At 33.4% G+C, this 26015-nt stretch overlaps 1 protein-coding gene across 2 annotated transcripts in view; it reads right to left on the bottom strand.

Moving 5' to 3' along the window:
• The window catches only part of LOC149796522 (uncharacterized), a 25014-nt gene extending 19588 nt beyond the window's left edge, over nucleotides 1-5426 (bottom strand). The window contains exons 1-5 of one of the 2 annotated variants that reach the window (XM_089960250.1): nucleotides 5035-5426; nucleotides 3981-4352; nucleotides 2617-2907; nucleotides 2126-2428; nucleotides 1717-1824 (exon numbers count right to left, since the gene is read on the bottom strand). In XM_089960250.1, the coding sequence (XP_089816376.1) occupies nucleotides 1717-1824; nucleotides 2126-2428; nucleotides 2617-2907; nucleotides 3981-4352; nucleotides 5035-5119 (1159 nt within the window). In that variant the 5' untranslated portion in view covers nucleotides 5120-5426. The remainder of the gene's footprint in view (nucleotides 1-1716; nucleotides 1825-2125; nucleotides 2429-2616; nucleotides 2908-3980; nucleotides 4353-5034) is intronic. The other variant, XM_089960251.1, reaches the window with a different exon arrangement.
• Between the last annotated feature and the right edge of the window lie 20589 nt (nucleotides 5427-26015).

The following is a 26015-nucleotide window of genomic DNA, read 5'->3' as shown; positions in this document are numbered from 1 at the left end:
ATATATATATATATATATATATATATATATATATATATATATATATATATATATATATATATATATATATATATATATATATATATGCATATATTGCTTGCGCGGCACGTACGTAATACATGTTACCGTGTGCGACTATATATATTATTTCTGGATATTTAAATCTTGGATGGGACAGCCTTAGAGGGAAGATCTTTGTACATTTAGCTGTCGGGACAGGATCGCCATTATTGTTTACATAGTTCGAGCCAACAAGTTCACTCACTTGGTGGGGATAACTAGGTGGGGATAACTGAAAGCGGACTAACTAGATGTAGCTATATGCTGCTGTAGTAAGGAGAGATACACGACCGACAAGGAGAGGTGCCAACGTTTATTGCATGGAAGGCCTGGGTGGTTAAAGTAAAATATAAATTTACAAGATAGTCATGAATTAATCATGCATAATACACTAGAACTGAGCCCAGTTGCCTGACTGGACTGTACTGTACTGCTCAGTATTGTACCTTTGCCTGCCATGACACATTTTTCCAGATTAGAACTGATGAACGTTAACCGTATAAAATATAGTAATCGCTCATGTCAATTGCATATGACCTCCTTCGATTAAATAAATCAATATTGATATAAAATGTTATTAAGTTTCCATGTTCTCTTGCATAGCATCTGTTTACATAGGGTTGATTAGGTAACCCATTTCCCTCCTTAACATATTGGTCTTAATGACCATTATTTGGAGAGAAAAAAAAAGAATGGCACAAGGCTCGAGGATTAGTTGTTCAATACTTCCAAAATTATGATTGTTGTATTGATCATTTGTATCATCTAAGAGCAACGTAGATAACAAGACTATACGTAGATAATTATTAACATTTTCATAAAGTGGTACAAAACCTGATGCCAGTTGTATTAAGGGAGAAGAAATAATAATACATTATGAATATAGTGTTCATAATCTGCTAACAAAATTTAAAAATTGCAGGGTTCTTGTAGTTTAGTTGGACATATATTGGTGTGAAAAATAATCTATGCTAGTGTTTGCACAAAGGCAAGGAATTCCATGTCGCAATGTTAGATTATCCTCGTGGACTGGGATTTCCTTGTATCGGACCAAACCTCTACTTCTGTTCGATTATTCTCGTGGCCTTCGTCACATTATGTGTGTCTCCAATCCAGACGATTACGTAGTCAACAAGATGTCAGTGTCAAATGTTTGGGTGTATTCAAGATATATTGTTAGGTTTTGGCAAACTGATGACAGTGCTAGTGGTTGGGATGAAGTGTATATCGATTTCCTGAGCATGAGGACTCTGTTTGATTGCATTAGTTGAATACATTGTTGCCAATGGCATAGGGCTAAATTTTGATAATATATGACTGATAAAGCATTGACGAGTGTCCTTTTTATTGATACTACATAAACGAGACTTTCATAAAATATGTAATTCGTATCAGTTGGGTTGGTCATTATGAGCGCACAAGCGATGACGATAGTTGCATATATTTCTTTTTTGTAAACAGTAGGAATCTTATCTGGATTAATAAGCCATTCACACTCGTTTCGAGACTTTTGAACTCGCTAACTATACATACATACACACACACACATTTATATATATATATATATATATATATATATATATATATATACATTATCATTGACTATCTACAAATAATTAAATTACTATGTCTCTATACAGCAATGACACTACTTACAGTGTCTATCCATGTGTTGAACTGTTACTAGGGCTTGTTTAGTAACGTAGCTTTCTGTTGTAACGTCATGTTGAGTGGTCTGTATACTTTGGCATGTGGTACATGTACCTGTGCAAAAGGAGTACACAATAATCCCTTTTATTTGAGAACCCACTAATGAAATAATTGCATGAAATATATTTTGTATTAATATCTTCAATTCCAGGGTCAATATACTGTTATATAAGTCGTATTGATATTTGCGACCTTTCAAATGAAAATACTGACTTTATCGGTTCTGTTTACACGATTTGGCCTTATAGCATAATATATTTTGACTATCTTATGTTTTGTACATTATGTGATGAATTCAATAGTTATGACATAATGTATACTAATTTAGTCAGTAGAATAATAGTGTAATTTTTACCTTCTACAATCATTTCCTTGCTACCTGGTATAGTAGTTTTTCGAAGGGTTTCAATGGTATATATTCCTGCGTCAGACTGTCTTATATTCAGCAACGTAAATAACATAAAGCCTTGTGCTTTGTCACCGCTGTATAGCAATCGATACTTAAAATTATTCGTAATATGTGTAGAATTAGTTTGTTGCAGTAACATCATTACTCCCTGATTTGGATGAATAACCTGCAAAGTTCGTTTTATGCCTTGTTGGTTGTAAAACCATCCGATGGTCATATTATCTCCAACAACGGCACGTATCGGTCTATCTGTAATATATATAACTAAGTATACAAGTTCAATGTTCCAACGTTATCTTGATGAATATGGAAAACATTTCTAAAATATAGGAACACTCTTCCTTATATCCGTTCATACTAATACTACAAATTCCAAGAATATTAAGGTAAACATAATGCACTTGATTGCTATTTGTCTAATATGTTCAACAAAATACCTTTGATGCTGAAAAAGTATCTCCCAGTTTCAATTCTACTAGTGGTTATTTTGTAGAGTCCAGCTTCCCTCTGAGAGGCATTCACTATAGTAATCTTGTACATATTACCAGACTCGTCGTTTGCACATCTCAGACGGCCATAAAAATAAGAATCCGTCGAAACACTACAACTCGACCCAGCCAAGACCGCAGCAATCTCGTCATAGTTATATAAAGTTGATTGTTTTGTTGACTTTGCAAATTCCATGCTGATATTATCTCCAACGTAGAATTGCTTTATATCACCTGGTCCTGATTAGGTATATCATAATTAGTGTTGTCCTATTCAATGCACAATTTGACCAACAAACAGCAACGCATAATTAGATAATTGTACAATCTAAGCATACAATAGAAAATAAATGTGGATGAACAATTAAATGATGATACTCAATCATTTAATTTCAAAAATATATCAGTGACAGGTATATATTAAATACAACGCGGAGAAAAATTTCCGAGTAAACTAAGTGAGCATCAGTAACACAGAACTTGATTTGAAATGTTCAGGAGTGTTAGCCAAAACAAGTAGTACAATGAATGTTTCTAGTAAAGTCCATCCATCAGCAAATCGACTGTGAAATTTAAAAGCGTTTCAAATCAAATCGAATTTTACACACTTCACGTGCAGTGTATTTGTGTTTGTGTAACAAGTTTCCAGTTAGAAAAAATATTAATTTCTTACAATTCCAGTTTCTGTGTGTACGAGTTTTCTAAAAACAGGATGCTGGTCCTATCAACAATACATGTAATGAGGAAAATACACCACCCCATATATATATATATATATATATATATATATATATATATATATATATATATATATATATATATATATATATATATATATATATATATATATATATATATATATATATATATATATATATATATATATATATATATATATATATACATATATATATATATATATATATATATATATATATATATATATATATATATATATATATATATATATATATATATATATATATATATATATATATATATATTTTTTTTTTTTTTCTTAATTTCAAAATAAAGTAAAGAATGAGTATTTTACGTGAGACATGGATTTATTAGTTAATGATATACTTATCTTCTATATCATATTTCAACATGTATTATTGGCATTGTAACGTTTGTGCTTTTTCACATTGAATATGTGATCTAAAGATTAAATAGTAGACTCAGACAGTAATATAATAAAATTAAGGAAGTATTTGTACTATGATGCAAAATATAATAATAAGATATACTACAACAAAATTATAACACAATCCAGTTAGTAACGATAATTGGTCTTTCTGTTGTACACATACCAAGAACGTATATTTCAAAGTCCCACGTGCCATCTTTATTCTCGTACGCATGAGCTTCAGTCTCGTTTGAGATCGGATTACTACTATATAAACTTTCTTTCATTTTATATAACCCTCCATCCTCCTTGCTGATATTTTCGAACAATAAAGATACTTCTTGTTTTGTTTGATTATATTTCAGCACCATTCGGCTGTTCTGGACTGATGGAATGTTGGCAATACCTACACCCATTGACGCATCTATAATGGTATTGTTGTCCTTTTTAACAGTGATAAACAGAGTTGAACCAATCACTGACCAAGTTCTTATAATGAATGGATTGTCAGCTGTTGCGTGCATTATGTCTTTTTCAGTGCCACTGTACGTACTGCCTGCAATGAAAAACTACAAAAACATGACACAGAAAATAGTTTTAAGAGTAATGTTAAAATTACCAATTACAAATCTAAAAGACAAACATCTATGAGTGCGGATGAATAAAGTGTAAATGCGCATGCGGTAAATTTTGCACAGGAAAACCGTTTCAAATAAGGAACACATTACGTTTCATCTTTAACTTAAACATGGAGACCGATACACACGTTGAACATGCTATTCCGTAGTCAGGAATTAAAGAAATAAAGGATAAGACAGTCGGATTACTTAATTTCGTGAATCTAGCTCATCAGCTCTACACAAATACTATGAATGCCTTATGCTTTATGACTTAACGACACCCTGTAAGTAAAACCGACGATTCTAAATGGTCTCTTACTTAACTTCAATAATTCAATAATTACGTGAATGTCTATATTGTAATAACCATATACAAAAACAATCATACAAACTTATATAATGATTAATGATTTCAATTCAGTGTTACGTCTTCGATTAAATATGACAATGTTAATGCCTTGGAACATTTCAAACGATTAAATTGACGCATATAAACGAATGTCTTAAGATTTAACATAATTTGATAGAACGTCCACTGATTTAAAACCTGTGATAATTCGTGCATGAAAATCATAGTTTGTCTTGAAATGTTGCAAAATTAATTTCTACTTATGTTACCTGTAGTTACGACTGTTGTGAGCATGAAGAAGATATTATTCCACTCATGGAGCAAAACCATGATGTAGTCTATCCGGCAATTCATTTATCCTGTGTTCGGTTTACGCTTAGAATTCTCTAGCACGATATAGACAGAGACCTAGTTATGATATTCACATATATTATTTTAATATTTGCCCACAAATGGACTAAAGTATTCAGTGCTTGAGTCTAGTATGTACCATATGAGTTACGAGATGAAATACATGATTCACAATGAAACCACCACATTGTGTCATGGTTTTCTTATTCTATTTTTTCTATTAACCTGTATGCTTACAAGCATTGCATATCAATATAAACACTGTAACATCAACTTAGACCCAACCATATATGATTGACGTTTCCTGTTGATTCGGACTATTCATTATACATACTAGGTTAAGTAGTACACAGTAATTGTTACTGGTGAACAATTATAATTGTTAGTAAACAATAGGATTATGAAACGTTCTGAGGGGAAGAACCGGACATCCGATCAATTTCTTGGTAGATGTTGATGTGAGCTCGGATAACAAGTAACGTACAGGAATAGTGATAAAACCATTTATATGAAAAAAACGAGCAATTTTTTTTAAAAATAATATTTGTTTATTGACTTAGTAAACAGACGGGAGTCCAGACTTTGCTGAGTAAATGCACTTAGGAAGCTCTGACAAGTAGACCCCTATATGAACTGCATATTTGCTACTCGTGAATCTAACTAGGATTCAGAATGTATTAAGTTATGACGAGACTGCACACATACACGACCATCAGTGATATATGTTGGACGGTCATAACGAGATTTTTAGTTTCACCCTGATGGATTAGACAACAATAAATATCTTTGTGTCTCTAATTTGCGTGGTTATGGAACAAAGTAATTACAATTTCTTAAAACTAGTATCAATGTATATATATATAATGATATATATAATGTTATAACAATGATACAATGATGTAAAGTTTGGGACGTAGACACATTAAGGTGTTCTTGAGATAGTTTAAATTACAGTCCGAAGAAATGTAAAGTAATAGTAAGAGATTAATTTATGAGATTGCGCACTATGCTCAACAATATTTGGAAAAGTTGATCTTTTCAAAAAGATGCAATACTGTCAGAAAAAACGAATACACTAGTAATGCAGTATATAATCGTTATAGATCATTGCAGTAGAAATTTGTCTTTTTGTTTGCTCATCACCTGTGTTGTTTCTTAAAAAAGTATCTAAACGAAAATATCACAAGGCTATCCCTTGAAACCTGACGTGTCTCCTCGTCCACTCAGCTAACTAAATCAAACTTTGAAGCGACTTATGCCGGTTATAATTATAAACAGTTCAAACTTGCCCTTCACTACAGAAGCCTACTTTGTGGATATTTTAAGAACTGTAACATTGCTGATATTTATGATTTTGTTACAGTCAATATACTTAATGTACAACTTGTTTATGAATCTTCTGTGTATTTACATTACATCCAGAGATTCCACTAGGGTACCTTGTGACGGTGTAAAGAAGTAATCGACCCCAATATAATAGTTACCGTGGTCGAAATTGTATACAGAAACATCACCCCGGCTAAAATTCGTGCTATCGATAATTGACTTTTCCATGATAATATGATCCCTCACATACAAAAACAACCCCATGCAAGATATTGACCCCATGACGTTCATGTAGTGTCTGAAATTTAATTCGCATTCCTTATGGAAGCATCTGATTGGTGTGGCGGTATCAACGTCATGGTCTGGTGTGATGTCGTTTATGTAATTGGAACCACGATCTATGTTGGTAAAGTGTCGAAAGACTTGGTTTAAGAAACATCATTCCGAGAAATCGCGTCAGAACTTATTCTTAAAGTTGGTATCTAAATGCACTACATCTTCAGTGCTCCCGGATAGATTAATTATGTAGCTTTCAATATAAATTTAGTTGTATTGGCTATTGTATCTTATTATTGACACTAGCTTTTGACACTTCATTTCTTTAATATTCTGAATCAGATCATGCCCTCCTTCTTTAAAAGAATCTTTGCCAAATACGGCGTCATGGTATTTATTTTGGATAATTTGCAAACGTGCCTCTCTTGTATACATCGATTAGAAGCATTTTCCTTAGCTGACACATATTTATATGTGCAGTAAGCGAACAGGACATATGGTAACTTGTATTACCAGTCTTTTAGTCTTTTATTAACACGGCTAAACAAGCTTTTGCACAGAGTCCGGTTAAAACTTTTTGTTTTGCCCTCGGTCTGGGGATGATACGCAGAAGCCATTATATATTCGATCATCAACTGCTTACATCTTCTATCACTGAGATCGTTTCATAACTCCTTCCTTTGTCTGTAGTCAGCAAAAAAGGACAATCATGGATCGCCACGAATCTAGTAAACGACCAAAAGATGATACCTGCTGTTTACCTAGAATCAGCTTTCACTCATTTAGTCAAGTACTCCCAGAAGACCAATAAATACATATTGCCTGAAACAGACGATATGGTTAGTCTGTTATTGTTAGTCGGTCTACAAAACTTTTTTTCACTTAAGGGGATTACATCATTATTGTTTAGCATTATTCAAACACATTATTACTGTATTAAATTGATAAAAATTATAGTAAGTGAGCCATAAGCCACATAATCAGTTGCGCTGACCGTCTATAGTAAAATACCCGAAGAAGTCATTTGGTAACTATGGTTACGCGACAGGATTGGCTACTTAAATATCGGTGGTGTGAATTAGAACGCGAGCGTCATGTTAAGATATCGCCGATAAGCACCGCTTGACAGATATTATAAATTGAAGATTTCTTTATAACTTTTTCAGCCTTGTTCTAATTTATAACTATTAATTAATGCGTTGTGTCATAGGTAACTGTTAATGTTCCGTCTCTATTGTTAAATAATTTCATGTTTTGAATGCCACATATACCTGGATAAGTCCTTATTCATCATACAGAAACCACATGCCATCGCTGGCAATGGTTTTTGCTTCATTATTATAGCCTTCTCTTTGTAACGGCAAATACAGACATTTTGAGAATTTAACATTGCATACTTAAAACAAATTCTACATAATACATCCAGATTTCAAAATTAAGAAGGCTAAGAAATATTGTCATTGTGTCGTCTTTGTTTAAATAACTATTAATATAGTATTGGGTACCTTTAAAGACATCAAATAAACTATATGATGTATGGCGACATGAGCAGTATATGTATTGAAAATATTGCGATTCGTAATAACGAAACGTATCTGTACTCCCAAGACAAACATTTCACTTTAACATACAGTAAATTGAATTAATTGGTCTGAGTCAATGCACTATGAACTGAAACCAGTCTCACATATATGATCTGCCACTACTTCAGATTACGTTCCATGAGTTAACTACGGTGCATCTTACATCTCGAGAGAAGTACATTACCAGCTTGGATAGTTTCTTCAGACGATAATTTTCACTAGTGTTTTAGAACACTTGTTGTACCTTAACAATATCTCAAATTTTTAGATCACATAAATTTACTTTTGTAGAATCATGTATTTATACTGTCTACCAATATAAGTTTTTTAGGTTTGTAATTTGTTTCTCGGTGCAAATAGCCACTATTTCCTTAAAAAAGAAATACGTATATGATCCATTGTATGCAGCAAGTACCAGCTGTTACCACTTATCCAATAAGTCATCACAACGTATCAAAATCACATTTGCATAGTTTGGTTACCACTTTGACTTGTTAGTATTGGTAAATAGAAAATAATGTTTTAACAAAGAGAGAATGTGTAATCGAAAAAAGCAAATAAGCATTATATATCAGGTTAAATGGAATTTTGTACTTCCACAGTCACATTCTCGGCAAAACATAAGAGTGTGATTCTCTTTGAAGTACATATAGCAAGGTCAACATCCTACTTCACCGGACGTGATGCATTGCGGTAACTCTGCGTTGCCATATTTGATCAAACGATTGATTCGAGGTAAGATTTGTATCCTAGGTGTATTTTGAGGAGTTATCACGCATAACTACCCAGTTCACCCAAGTCAGCTGGCTCTCGGAGTAATATCGCTGCTAAATATTTGTTCCAAGAGCTGCTGTTGATCGGTTTGAGGTGTTTGAAAAAAGTACTCGTCACGCAATACCCAAGAAAAGATACATGATAAGCAGTGCTTTCATTGGTGCACAACATTTACCTGAAAGGTTGGATTAATACAAACTTTATAACAAAACGTACCTTCATTGAAGCGAAAACCCATCATGGCGTCTTAAAATGCCATTAATTAATCACTTTCATTAATGTACATTGTAGGGGTGAATGAAAAATGCCTAAAACGTGACAATTGCATCTCTTTGATAGTACCTTTATCGATGTATCCTTCGTGATACCTTATTAACTAGTGTTTGTCATATTCTATTTAAATAAGCAAAAAGACAACATAAACTGCACATAACGTTAGGATATCTTCATTTCAGTAGAATGTAGTAATGTCTCTAAAACACGTTCTATCTAAATTGCTTAGTACTGCATTATGATCATTTCTGTGCTCGTTTATATTAACCGTCATGAGGAAACTACTGGGTATGCTCGGTATAATAATTAATTGTCACAATTACTTTGATACAAAAGCTAGTAGAGTTTCCCCATGCCTTATTGCTTTTTTCCGCAGATATTTTATAACGTATCGTGTCTGATTTTTATCCGGCAGCCTCTTTATAATTAAATGGTTTGTACATAATGCGCCATCCTACAACTTAAGACCTTTAGCAAAGCCGTATATTCTTTGTGTTGTACACGGATGAATATCCCCTTGGTTTTATACAATACTGCGAGCTTTTTAACTTATATACTACGTGGACATTTTCATTTTAATGAATTAATGTTCCGAATTTATTTTCAAGCCTAGTATTCAAATAACATTGTTTTCTTCTTTGCATTCCATTTCATTGTGATGAAACTAAAATTTGCATATAAAACGAAACAAATGGAAATTGCGATACTTCTACTTCAGCAGTGAAATAAATTTTAAAATTGGTGACTTAAATCATCGTAATCAACACAAATGTATGTGTTTAATAAAAAAGTCAGTTTCACAGATCAGCAAGTAGTGTGTCCTTACAAAAAATATTCAATATAGAGAATCAAAAATACAATATCATTAATAAGCAAATGGCGAAAAAAACAGGTACAATGCAAAGACAATTTAGCAAGGTATACATTCATTGTGAGAAGTTCATATACCAAGAAGCAAATTAATCATAGCGCTAAATACAAACCATATAAATATATACGAAGAGCATACTACAATGAGGTAGAACTCTCATGGATGTCCTCATCATTGAAGAATATAGTAACAGTACTGTATAATATATTTTCCCGTTGATCTACTATTGCATGGTAATCAAATATGTCTGCAAGAATAAAAACTGCATTAAACATTGCTTAGGTAAAAATCTTACACATAAAATGTTGCAAATTTAATGAGGAATATACCTTGCATTTTGAAAATGATATGTTTGAATATTATCAGACTAGCTTACAGAAGATATCACGACAGGCTTAAAATAATTTCCATAAAACTGATACTGTATCTAATTCCGTTTCAAGTCAGGCAGTAAGGCAGACCTTGCGATGTTATTGGTGTCTTGGAGATCAAAGCAACTATGTTATTGAAAAATATAGTTTGCTTTTCCAATCCAGTTTTCAACTACATTGACCGTTAACATTTTATTAATCACTCTTTTTATGTTATAACTTTAATAGTTACTCTTCACTCCTGTATGCAATTCTCATTTTCGGTACAAATATAGTCATTACTACATGACTTTTATTTTTAAAATAAGACATATTTCTCCAAGTAGCTTTATTAGATTCTTTACTATCAAAACACACTAAATATCGGCAGCGGGTGGGAATGTTTGCTATAATTTTGCAGTTCATGAATTACCTGGAGATTTCATGTGATATTGTCATGAATACATTTATCTATTACATTATATTAGATCATAGTTCTATTATTACTGAAATATTTAGCGTTTCATCATCAATCTAAACCGTCAGATTTAAATGCCGGCATTAAAATGTGTGCGATAAATATATCAACACGAAAGCTTAAATTGAATTTAAGGCAAATATTGTGAAATGTATATTTTATCCAAGTGATGTTTCAACTGAACAAAGTACTGAAGAAATTGAAAACAGTTTTTATAAAGTATTCACAATACAAAAATAATTACACATTTCAGGTTTAAGATTGATTGATCTATTTGCGATTGGTTATGAATCGAACGCTTGCTTGAATTTTTCCAGGAAGCTTGAATGGCCTTGAACATGCAGATCAAAATGCATAACAATATGCACCTAAGCACACAGTCCACCGATGATTTTAAAAATGACTTTTTCAAAGTCATGAATAATGCCTTATTTGGAGAAACTACAGAGACTCTACGCAACCGAATTGACATACATCTTGTCCGTTATAGTGAGCAAGACGAACTGCTAAGACTCATCGCTGACCTCTCCTTTGAATTCAGAAAAATCTTTCATGTTTGACATATTCCTGTTTACAGTTAAAAATTGAAACTCAAACTCAACACAACCATTACATATGGGATCATCCCTGGTGAAAAACCTTTACTAAGACAAGATTAATCCCATTTATTTGGATCGGATCAAGATGATTTGCACCGACACTGACTGGTTGCTGAGGCATATCACCACGAATGATGTGTAGATGGACATTGCACATCCAAGTATGGTCAACACAATTGATAATAGCGATTATCCGAAAGGTCGCCCTTCTTTTAGTATCCTTACACGCAGGTAGAATATCACGAGCAACTACAAGCACAAAAAACGGAACAAAATGGATGTACAAAAAAACAAAGGTCAAGTAATCTGCTTTTAAAGGTACAACACTATGGATATACAGATCCTGCGTGGTCCTGGTTCTGCACAACAGAAGTCCAAGAACGATCTGGAATAAGGTCAAACAGATTATATCAGATATGGAATGTTCTGAGATGTTGCCCATAAAACCATCTGATATCAATCAAGACGATTTATAGTATGTAATTAGCAAAACTGACGGACACTTCATTTGAGACCTTGGTGAGAAGAGCATAGTCCTAGATCAGCACACGTAAAGTTAAGCCGAAGATCCACTCTGCGGTTGTCAAATATTACCCCCTTATTCACCATTTTTTTCTCTAGAACAAGTGTACACTCTAAAGCGGGCAGCATAGGTAAGATAAGTTAATAAATAAAAGTATTTTGTAAACATTTTAATGAGCTTAAAATGTGTATAAGGTCGCTCTATTTATTTTATCTTGGGTAAGCACTTGTATATTTGCAATTACATTTATTACGATAACGATTTCACAGAAAATATACGTACGTTACCCGTACTTCGGTTAATGCTCATAGTTGGCTTTGTGTGTATGACATTGGTCCCATATCTGATTATTATTCAATTGGCTAGCTTGAAACAGCACTTGTTGGAACAACATATTTCATCTGTTGTAATTTCCACTTATTTATCAATTTCTGCTGATACAATAAATGATGCTTGCTCTTTAAAGTTACTTAAACGGTTCTGCACGTTTCTTTGTACACTATTTTGAATATTTAAATATTATATCATGTCAATTTGTTGTATAAATATTTAAGATTTTTTGTCTTAATTTTTTGTATTACTTTTATTTATATGCACATCGAAATGCAATATAGAACTTACAAAGATTTTCTACCTTATGCTTAATCTTATTTCGTGCCTTGTAAGGTCGCAAAACGTTATAAGTTTATAAGAAATCTCAACAACATTACACGATAAACTGGTATGGAAAACTATTTATATTACTTTGTCTTTATAAACAAATTTAAATTTAGGCAGAAGCATGTGGGCTTAATTAACTTAGTTAACTATCCGAACCTTGTATGAACTTTCAGTAGAACTTGTATGAATCGTAACAATATTCAATGTGCTTGTATAGCTAATAGGTTTACATGATAGGTAATAAAACAAAGTCATATGTTATTAGTAATGAAATAATTTAAATATGTACATATTTACGTATATTGTAATCACTTAATAATGATAAATATATGCCTATCTTTGTTTTCAAACTCCTATAAAATATAAGTGAAGTTGTCTTACCTGGTTGCAACGAACGCGATTGACCAATTGAACTATTCCTTCAAGTCTCAGTCTTAGTTGCAAACATGCCCACTATGATTGTAGTTATGATATCGTCACCTATAAGTTAAAGGTCATATAGCTTATAATTGTATTCAACATATAATAAAATATACACGCTGGTCATTATATGTAGCGTTTGAGGGAAGTCATTCGAAAATAAATGTAAATCTATAATTTCCCAGTTTTCATAATTATACAGCAAACATAGTGGTTGTCGATTTTCACGATCTGTGTGCTCATATCATGACAAAACTGTTTGTCATTTCGATAACAAAACACTTTAGAGTACAAGAATTGTCGAACCGGAACAAATAAAGTACAGACATGTTTATGTGACCATCATAATTTCAATTTAAAAATGCAGCGATCATCTTAAGATTATTTATATAGCGTGACAAAATCAATGACTTCATTAATTAAAATCGCAAATAGTGCAGAAAGCCAGCTCTCGTTTACATTAAAATGGTGAATATATTAAACAATAGCCTTGTACGAGATTATGAAAATGAGTGCAATGTAATTATGTAAGTATTGCACATACCAAAAAAACAAAAAGGTAATCAAAATAGATGTGTGAGGACGATTTAATTTCGTAGAAATAGCAATATAAAATTGAATGCACATTGCCCCGCATGTATACTAAAGTGTCGATTCTGACACAAGTATTCTAGAAATAACAAACAGAAAATGTATATTATGAAATTAAGCCGTATCAAACTGTTTGTGTTTATGAATGACTTTCTCTTTATGTCTGTATTTTTATCGATATATCGTGAAAAGCGAAAAATCTCAAAACCTACAATTCTTGGGAATAGAAAAATATTTAGTTTTAAAAGGGCTGATGATTACTAACCTAATTGAATTATTTTTTTCACAGGGAGATTTTAATTTATTCAAACTCAGTATTTCAGGTCCAAAAGGTTGAATGTGTAAATATTTTTACCGTGTCACAATCCCGTAAAACCCTTATGTCTTTTTAAATAATTCCATGATCATGCATACAGTAACTCAACTCCTTAAATAGTGATGGAATAATGAATGTGACTAACCTAAAATTTGTTATCGGTTCATATTTAAAGGTAAGGTAAGATCTATATGCGCTGCATCATATACAATTGTATTTTATATTTTGAAAAATGCGTTCTAAAAGATATACGACTAAAATATACCAATACCATATAACAATGCATATATCTGTATTAATTTAAACTCCACCTATGTTTGAGTCCCTTCATAACACGCTAAAATATTAAATAATGATTCTGACGAATATTTTCTTGTATGTCTGTCCTTCTGTATCCATCAAGTTCATTTAAATCTGCAAGAAAAAAACGATCGCCTTAAATGTTGAACCTTGTCGATTAGGTAGGTGTTCGGTGTGTATCAAAAAAAAGAGAGAAAATTCAAAATTCTAGGTTGTCCGACTGCAGTTTAGATGGGTCTTCATCATTAACAATAATTGAAGAAGCAATTACTGTATTCGGAAACAAATTCCACTTTGATGATGACCCTTAGCTGGATTATAGCGTTATTTGATAAATTTGGCAAAGGATTGATGTGCTCACATGTAAATCTATTTATATATATGTGTGTGTGTATATATATCGACAAGAATTTGAGAAACCTTTTTCAAAAGCAACATTTTCCAGAAATATCCTCAGAGCAAGAGAGAATTTACACAAGGTGTGTTATTCGTTATAGGTATTCACGATTATCATGTTTTAATTATAATTAGGCGGAGTTTTTAATCGCTTTAAAGCGTTGATCATTATTAAAAAGGGGCCTCGATTCATTTCAATAATTCCTATGTTTTACGGAAAATGTATCCATTAAGTTATTGTGGAAAATACATTTTTTCAATAAACGACTCTTGCAACTTCTTACTGTTATATCAAAGAATAATATTTTGGAAGAAAAGCTGTCTTAGCTAATGACTACAAAGAAGGTTACAAATGCCTTATTATGCCTGTGAACCAGTATCGCTATCAACTATAAACACACACAGCAAATATGTTATTCTAAACCAGACATGCCGCAGTTTAAATTGAACTGAATAACAACTTTGTCGTGTCAAGAGATTACATGTGGTTTCAAATAACTACACGCTTGTTGCTACCATTAGGATATAATTTAAAGCATACGACATTCGTAACATAAATTAATAATTGAAAGACATTTTAAATATGTTAACAATTGTATCAAATGTGTTGCTAGATTTCAGTTAGAACTAAGATGATTTCATAAAGTATATTAGGAGTTTGAAGCATAAATACTAATTTGCATACAGCATGGTTATAACTGAAAGATACATATTTGTGAGAAGTATATGCTATATTTAGTTTAGTGTGCGTTTCGATTACTGACGGTTCATATGTTTTATAATAATAATGACGACTTTGTATAGCGCCTAATCTTTAGAAGCTCTAAGCGCTTTACAACATTAGACAACATATATAAGATAAAAACATATAATGATATGATTATAAAAACAAACACCAAGAAATTAGAAAACATTAAAAAACATGCTGAGAATATTTAAGGTAGGAAAAATTATTAGGTCTTTAAGTTTGTTCTTGCAGTCGAAGTAAGTGAGCTTTGAGAGCCCTCTTGAATGTGATCACTGTGTATTTGTGTCTAAGTTCAGTATGCAATTCATTCCACGTTGCTGGACCCTGGTATGCAAAAGACCGCTGTCCATATGACTTTGTTTTCATAGTGGGAATAATGAGTATACGATTGTCAGAAGATGAGCGTAAGTAACTTGCTGGTGTGTACACATGGGTGAGGTCGGATAGGTATGTTGGACTAGAGTCCGACAGTGAAACGTAGCACAGAGAACAAATGTTGTGTTTGATTGTGGATCGAATGGATAGCCAGTGTAGGGTACGTAGCAGCGGGGAGGTGTGCTCTGATCGTGCTACTCTAAGTATGATCCGAGCGGCTGTATTTTGAACTTTATGAAGTTTCTGGAGCAGTTATTGAGATGAACCAGACATAATTGAGTTACACTAGTCCAGTCCTGAAATTCCTAATGAGCACACAAGTGTTTTAGTGGCATGAACTGAAAGATATTTGCGAATTCAGCTGATGCGTCGCAGCTTAAAATATGCAGCCTTGCATATGTTCATGACATGTTGGTGCAATGTGTGAGTACTGTCCAGAGTAACACCTAGGTTTCGTACTGATTGTGTGAATTTAATGTTGGTGTTGCTGATATTTATTGTTTGAGGCAAATGATGTGAATGAGAAAGTCTTTGTGTTGTGATCAGAATGGCCTCAGTTTTATCATCATTCATCTGCAGCTTGTTACATGTCATCCATGATTTCACATCAGAAATGCACCTCTCTACACCTTGGATGGTAGCATCAACTTCAGTTGGGTGGCTAGATTTGTATATTTCGGTGTCATCAGCGTACAATTGATGTGACACTGTTTGATGATGTATGACACTTGAGAGCGGCTGAGTGTATAAAATGAAGAGAACAGGTTCAGGAACAGACCCCTGTGGAACACCACAAAATAGATCAGCTGGGCTGGAGTGTATTCCATTTGCAGATGCAATTTGTATCCTGTCCCGTTGACCAAGTAGGACTTATGCTGCACATAAATCAAGGAGGGTGAGGACTGTAATCTTTCCGCTATCCAACGCAGAGAGAATGTGATTAACTACTTTTAGAAGAGTAGTTTCAGTACTGTGGCAAGGGCGATATGCAGATTGTACATTGCTAAAAAGACTGTTTGAATTTAGATGAGATACAAGCTGGGATATAACAACCTTTCCTAAGATTTTTTATATAATGGGAGATTAGAAACTGGGCGGTAGTTCTTTAAATCGTTATGGTCTAGTGTTGGTTTCTTCAGCAGAGGCTTTACAATGGCAGTCTTGAAAAATGATGGGAATTCCCCGGATGAGAAAGAGGTATTAATAACATCAGTTAATGAAGGCAATACTGAATCTAAGCACTCAAGCAGCATTGATGTTGGAATTGGATCAAGTTCACATGACTTTGGTGCACTCTTCATCAGGATTGTACGTACGAAATCCATAGAAACAGGTTCTGCTAATTCTGTATCCCAAATGTATGGTGACGACGAGTCAGTTAAAATTGTGGTGTCAAGCTTATCTCTAATGGGTTGTACTTTGACACGGAAGTGTTTTGCAAACATGTCCGGAAGGTCGACTGAAGAGAAGGTAGTTGGAAGTGGTGCAGATTTGTTCCTTGACATTAGCTTGTTAGTAATCTCGAAGAGTTCTTTGCAGCTGAAACTTTCCATGATGTTAGTAGTGTACTGGGCTGATTTCGCTGCATGGACTACATTTGTGACTTTCGTCTTAGCGGCTTCATATATTTGCTTATGAATAGTGAGTCTGGTGGAAAGACAAAGCCTCTGAGCTTTACGGCGGTCTCTCTTAGCAGTGCGAAGCTAGTCCCTAACAAGGCTATACCATGGAGAACACTTTTGAATTGATACTCTGCACTTGGTAGCAAGTGCATGTTTGTCAAGCAATGAACGCAGGCAGTTATCGAGTTGTTGTGCGGTAGGAGGTAAGCAAGTTGTTAGGTTAGTTCGGATGTTGTGCATTAGTTTGCTTCTATTTATCATACGGATGTTTCTCTTAGTAGCAGATAAAGGTGGAGGGTTAGGGACAGATACGTCAAGATGGCATATACTGCAGAGGTGATCTGATGCAAGGTCATGGGATACCAGGGAGGACCGTAGAATGTTATCATCAGGTCTATGAAGAATCCAGTCTAAAATGTGACCATGTTTATGGGTGGGTTGATTAACTGACTGTTTGAGGTTGAAAACATTAATGGAATCTATGAGTTTTTATGTATTTGGGTTTCCGGGACAGTCAAAGTGAAAGTTGAAATCTCCAAGAATAATCAGATTGCCACCTATCGAATTTCCATAGTCCAGGAGATTCAGAAACTGCTCCAAAAAGAGAGAGTCAGCCAGCTTGTTCTTTTCAACTAGGAGGAGGGCGGTACAGGCAGAAGAAATGGACTGACCTTTGCTCCAGTGTGAGTGTGGTTTGGACTAGTTCAAACGATGTGTGGTCGAAAATGAAAGTTGTGGTGTGTTTAAGACGTTTTATCATGGAGTTCATTGTGATGCCAGCAATTCCACCTCTGCGAGAATATCGGGGGAACGACTTGATGGAGTAACCAGTGGGTGTTAGATCCGCACACTTGGGCTCATCGCCTGATGTTTTTAGCCATGTTTCTGTCAAGAAAAAGACGTGAATATTCTGGTCTTTGATAAAATTAATTATTTGTGTTCGCTTTTCCGGTGTTCCTACTGAGTGGGCATTGAATAATGCAATACGCAGAGGTATGTCCTGGATAGTTGACACAAAGGTTGACGAATTAATCAGGATTTAAATGAGGTTTTCTACATTAACGGTCGAATTTTTTTTTAAATTGTTGAGCCGAAATAAGGGAGATAACATGAATTCTTCTTCCTGTTCTACGCCGGCCAGTTTTGAAACAACGTTTCTTTTTTTGCTTCTGTTTACATTTAGGTAATGATAAATGTAGTCCCAGTTCGTTTAGTCTAGAGCACAATGTAGTGTGGAGAGCCAAGGAGTGATCATTTAAAGCAATTAATGAGGGTCCATCGTAGCATAAACGGGTTGAAAGGTCAGTATCACGTGATGGCGGTTTGTTCAAAAACAGTGGAGCAAGACAGCTGAGAAAAAGTCTGATTGTTCTCATTTCCAAACCAAGGAGATGAAGAAACACATACGAATTTAACAGCCAATACATAATGAACACAATAACGTAGATGAAAACAGGCAACAAGCACACATATCATGAAAACGACAATAAAAAACGGAACAGCTGCTTCAAGCCGGTTAAGCGATAGCGGCCGTCTTGTCTTATCCAAGATCATCATTTTAGTTTCTATATAAATATCGAGAGTTGACGAAGATGTCATCAAAAGACGAAATATATCTATTTACTATGTGAAAGAAGCGAAATACAAATGATTGAACTATATTCGGATCCATATATGAAGGAAAATTTGTTACAACTACAAATATCAGAACGAACATTATTATGAACACCTCTAGCGTTAGGACGTTTTAGATGATGATTGCTTTGATGGTGACGACACCATACTTTTTGGAGTCCAGTGATTGCCAGTGACAATGCTTGAGCGCTGCGTAGGACAGGAAACAACCTGTTAACAGAGAAAAATTCTCACTTCATATGCATTTTGTTTTTTATATGTGATTGCATTACAGTTAGTACCAACACAAAAAAAGATTAACTTTATAATGGTGTCTGTGTTTTGGACTCTGTCATGTCGAAAATGCTTCTTCTGGAAACGCAACTGAATTTCTACCACAATCTGACACTATGATGCTAAGATAACAAACCTACACAAGCGCGCCTTCGACATTGAACGTTGAACTGATAATCCTCTGAAGAGTTTCAATATTACTTTTTCAGTCACTCCTGTTTTCTAGCAAAAGGATGGCGTCTTAACCAGAAATGAAAGTATCCTGCAAACATTTTTATAGTTTAAAATGTGGGTACATTGTTAACATATCTACTCAACCGTGATTAAATGGAAATATCTTTGTACCTGCATTGATTACTATAGCCACATCCCAGAGAACATAACAACGTTGCGGCAAAGTTTGCTATATAATCACATGGCCTAGTATATAGCATTATCCCAGTGTCTGGTCATTCTTCAGTTCCTGATATTGAAAAGCAAAGTTGGAAAAATGTGTTTCATTTGTCGAAATTCTGATGTTGCAACACTAGTTGGGTCAACGGAGGCTGTGCTCATATACATATTGTTGCTCACGCCACTTGCATTGTGTCAATTATTGCCCAATAGACACCAAAGTGTCTTCAATGTGGATGCAAGATAACTCTTTTACCATCTGTTGGTCCATGTTCTTTGTTGTCCATCGAGGAAAACCTCCCCTTTTTCCCCAGTCTGTTTTGAAACACCTTTTAAACTTTAAACTTTTAAACTTTCTTGTATTTTTTCATAGCGCATGAATGTATCTGTACATCGTACATAGCTTCTGCTGTATAATGATTATTATTATTTCATGCTTCATAATCGTTGTAGGTGTCTGATCGGAAACGTCATCAATAACTGTTATCGGGATCTCTGAATGTTACTTTGTCTTTATCACTACTTCAGGTAATAACTTACCTTATGGCGCCAATGAATTTAGTTGATCATGCTAACTTTGAGCATGATGCATTGGTACATTTGTTACAAATGTTACGAAATTATTATTGCATTTCTACTGAAATGATTGCACTAATTCACATTTCTTGCGAGAAAAAGAACATTTTTGTTCTCAAAAGGGTGTCTTTTTACAGACTTAATTTGAATGATCTATATCTATCTGTTGTAATGAAACGTTTACATATTACAGCTAGTCATTTAAGATTGCAATTGGCTGATGAGGAAAAGACTGATATTCCATCTGAAATGTTGACGTACATAAAGTGCAATCTAAATGATAATAACTAATTTTTATGAATGTTAATACAGTCAAGAAGATATGTTATAATGCTGTTTGGTGAATTGTTAGATAAAGACGAAAGTGAGTCAGTATTTGCCGAAGTTCGTTTTATGAGAAAGAGCATAGATAATGTCCATTACATTTCTATAATATCCTAGGGTGTCCTTATCTTAAAAAAGAGCGATTTAATTCTTATCCATTTTATATGCAGAAGAAAACTCTTCCATTTTAAACAAAAACTTCATGCAAATACTCCTACTGAGATCCATATTGTCGCACCAAAGTCCCTTTTAGGTATTTTTCTAACCTCTTTGATTGTTGAACACTTTGAATTCTAATTACTTCCGTAACTTTTCACTTCAATAACGTTATTAGATATTATAGAAAACAAACTGTGTTGATGGGAAACTTAATTTGTTAAACAAAATAGTTTCTTGGTCGGACATCACAATAAAAGGAGAGTTTTGCATGTCTACCATGTACACATACTATATATGAGACCTTGCTGTCAATTGTGGTTGAATGAATCATGATACAAAAAAATATGTTTCGTACAAAATAACAGTATCATTATATATAAACAACAGGTTAATAACTGCTGAGCACATGGACGTGACACACAATGTATTGTCTTAACAAGGGTTGATGAGACAGCAAATGGCAAAGTTCGAAATGGATAAAAAGACACAAGACGCTCCTATGAATTTAAACATTTTCACAAATATATCACAATAGTAGTGATACCATGTCTGAACTTTCACAAAAGAGGACACTGACGAGAATGTGTGTATCTGTATCAGTTTCTGTATTCAGATTTAAGGATTGAAAACTAGAACATGTCAAGGAAACGAGGATGTATGGCTAACCTACACAATCGTCTAAATTGATCAGAAGCAACTCTACTAACACTTATGCCCTATGTCATCGGTGAATATTATGAAACATTTGTATATATTACGTATAGCTGGATGAAGTGTAAATTTAATTTAGTACTAGGCAATTAAGGGAACTGTTTACATAGTTCGAAAGTATCGTTTATCACTGTGAACCATTTGTCAATGGAAGTTAGTGAAGTGTACATGATGAATACGTTTGGTATAGTTACAGATCAATAAGCAATATTTTGCACCCACTAAAATATGCGAATATGCTGCACGGCGACAAAGATAATTTACTCAATGCCTAACACTTGTCATGATGTCGTTTTCTCTATAACTATCTATATCACAATTACAAAGAAGTAGCTGAACAGATCTTGGGATGATACTTTTTCTTTCAAAGAAAATCCCATTTGTATGCGGAAAAATAAAATTCACATTTCCGGTTTCGCGTCTTTAAACATGAATTTTTCTATGATATTTCCCAGCAGAGAGAGAGAGAGAGTGATTCTCTTTCAAGATCTGTCTGTCTGTTTTTCCCCATAAATATGTATATATGTTTATATATATATATATATATATATATATATATATATATATATATATATATATATATATATATATATATATATATATATATATATATATATATATATATATATATATATATATGTGTGTGTGTGTGTGTGTGTATGTGTATGTGTGTGTGTGTGTCTTTGTCTATGTGTGTGTGCCTGTGGGTAAGTGTGTCACTTTGTGTCACTTTGTAATTAAATTTCATTTTTCTGCGTTTTCATGTCAGCATTGTTTCCTATCTGACACATATCATTGGAGCAGATATACATCTCTCATTGCAACGATCACTGGCGTGACAATGGACTATAAACTTCAGATGTTGACACATTGTGTCGTCCCGAGAACAATAGTTCTTTATTGTCTGACACACCACGAACTTTCTCCCATTAAACGCATACGTATAATGCTGATTGATGAAATGCTGAAGTTAATTAACATATCACCAGTTCAATATGTATCGACTTTGTCACCTAAATATGGTATAAAAGAACACTATGTATTCATGAGATAAATAGGGACAATTAGCTGATAGCCTCTACCTTGATACCATGTCTCCAAAGATGGATCGTTTACGCGCTACCAAAAATTCATAAACGAATACACAAACAATTCTTTGAATACTCTGTTTTCTTTCCAAGGAAATCTAATTTTTATGCAACAAAATTAAAATTCACATTCAGGTAACGTGTCAATAAAATTGCATGATACTATGCTCTTTCCTCTATGTCTCTCTCTCTCTGTCTCTGTCTCTCATTGTCTCTCTCTCTCTTTCTTTATATATATATATATATATATATATATATATATATATATATATATATATATATATATATATATATATATATATATATATATATATATAGGAGGGGGCCAATTTTATATTTAAATTTAATATATATACATGGACTCTCAAATGAAAATTTACTCGCTTGTTCATTTAGTCGAGTGCTAATGGTAGCATTGCTTCAATCTCTGATATACATACTTAATCGAACTACTTAATATACATCTGCCAATGCAAGGTACATTGGATGTGTATCAGATTAAGTTAACAGTTTGTGCTTGCCATAGTGCATAATATGTTGAGTGTTAATACATTTAAATACAAAGCATTTAAATTATACACTATAGCAACCTGATCGTTACAAAGGATAGTTATCTCCATTGGCCGACGCATTTTGTAGCTTAGATAACAATATTTCATTATGGTCTGACACAGAGCACATTTATGTCCCTGTACCAATTTGAATAAGTATGGCCTCGATGTGTATAATGCTAATGTTAATTAACCTAACTCTAGACACTTGTATGTTAATCACCTGTACATGTTACGAATTGACTGAAGTAGAAAAATATATTAAAGACCAGGTCCATATCATCTACCCTAAATATAATGGTAACGACACATATATTGAAGTAATACGTGATGCTACACATTTTGATTACTGAATACACATTCAGCTCAGTACTGATTGCCCTATTGACCTAAACATCATACAAAGTAACTATGCAATTTATGAAGTATACCAGGGTTATAGCAACTGCTACTATTACCAAAAGCTCTTTCAACGTTGAACCTTCAACAAAACAGAGATACACTATTTTCCTATTAAAAAGGGTTTTGGACAGTCCTTCTCTTTGTCTCTTGTTTCCTGTGTCCATCAAACAATGTATTTATTGTGTTGATACAAGCTATCCATCACCAGTGCTTTTATCTGATGTACGAGTGTGGTTTATACTGTCAATTAACAGTGACACTACATATTCCAATCACATCCTTCTTTCCATAGTAAAATCGTTAAAGTTGGCACACAATGCGCAGATAATTTACCGACTTATCCCCTTTAAATCTAATCAGTGTTTCTCTTTTATGGGACATATTCAGATGCTTCCCTTTATTATATTGTGCAATACGGCAGGAAATAGCTTGTGGTCATAAGGATAAACATTAGATGCCTTCCAGTAGATTATATTGACCATATGGAACTGTTTGTTTTATGACTTGTGAGAAAAATGACTTAAAAGATGCATGCCGTTTTGCGAAAAATTTCCTTGTGGAAGCTCTATAATGTCTTTCCATGAAAGGTTCTTCTTCTTTATTATACACTGGCAAAAATTATTCAAAATATTTGTATTAGTTTACAAATTACAATCAAGCTATGTAATAACCTTTTCGTAATGATGATTTAAGAAAACAGTCACATGACCTGGAACAATATTCGGGGAAGAACTACACAAATGTCTACATATTAGAAGATAGGGATGTAAGGGAATCAGTTGACACATGTGCGGGATAAAGTGTTGGGACTATTCAAAAGTAAACTAGGAATGAAGATGTATATCGAGGATGTAAGCATCGCACACCACATGGGTCATTTTTCTGAATCAGAAAACATTAATGTGATATGTCAGCTTATTTCGCTAAATAAGAGACTTTCAATCATTCAAAGGATGAATACTTTAAAGGGCTCAAAGTGTGGGATAAATGAAAATGTAACGAATGTAACGACTTTATGGAAAAAGTAAAACACCATGAATAAGTAAAATATGTCTGGTGCTTTGATGGACGAATATTAGGAAAATATTAATATTTAAAAAACTCTGAGTTTGGATAAGAGAAGAACTTTCAAATCGAAACTACCGCATTTTCAAGTAAAATCGATCAGAAATGTACAACCTCCCCAAATATGGAAACAAACGTTGTTATAAACAATGTTCATCATTGTTATAAACTTTCATACACATAAGTGTTCCAATGCTATGGCTTGTAATTTATAGTTTCGTTAAAATGTTTGCAAAATACTTTGTTACCTATTAATTCTTTTTTTCTGTCTTGACAAGGAAGATATTTCTTGCTAACGATGCAAAACTGTGCAGAATTTCCTAAATGATAATACTTTTTAGTGATAACTATTCAGGATATCTTGAATTCTATCTTGAGTACTTATACAGAGAGTTAGAGAAACAGTCTGCGTTTTGAAAATCATTTTAAGGCTCACTGCTGGATAGAAGAGTACATACGATCTACTTCTGGCATGCCAACCATGTAAAACGAACTCTTGTCTTAAGACATTCATGGTGCTTGGGGATTTGGGGAATGTTAACTGTTGGGTGTTATATATTGAAAACCCCCAAAACAATATTTTCAGGCGATCTGCCATGAAGAAGACTACATAAACTACACCTTTCCGAATTCATAAAATATGGTAATAAAATTAATTTTACAGAGCAAAGTTTTCAAGAGAAAAAGGGTAAGCTAGCCATTTTCGAGGTGAAACAACAATCACACAAATACTTTTTTTATTGAAATATTAGGCATCGATTTTACATTTTTTTTTAAGAACATTTCTGCAGCACCTACGTATACTTACAACCCACTGAATAACCATAAATCATAAATGCAGTAATTTAGTTTTGTGTTAAATATAATCTAATTGATATTGTCGAGAAAGAAATATGGATTAAAATAGATATACTTAGTAAAGCAACAAACCCGTCAAGCACGCAATGTTAGATTTTCTCCTAGTTTCATAAGCTCGTTTTGCAAAGGTAAATGATGCCTCTATAGTAACAGGTCATAGAACATACCACTCTCAAGTCTTTCTAACACTTATGTTTTGATAAAAAAAGAGAGAAAAAAATTGAAAGTTTTACAATCCTCTATAGAAAAGATTTTAGACAGCTCTTGTTAATGATTCAGCTCAAGAGTGCCAAACATATATCTTCCACATCAAATTATAGCTTGGAACCATCTACGCTTCGAACATTTGATTAATCAATAATTACCAATTTTTAAAATGATCT

This window comes from Sinohyriopsis cumingii, chromosome 6 (assembly GCF_028554795.1).
Source record: "Sinohyriopsis cumingii isolate HCF-2022 chromosome 6, ASM2855479v2, whole genome shotgun sequence".
Classification (NCBI taxonomy): domain Eukaryota; kingdom Metazoa; phylum Mollusca; class Bivalvia; order Unionida; family Unionidae; genus Sinohyriopsis; species Sinohyriopsis cumingii.
The sequence above is the reverse complement of the archived record's forward strand: the minus strand, read 5'-3'. Positions and strand labels throughout refer to the sequence as shown.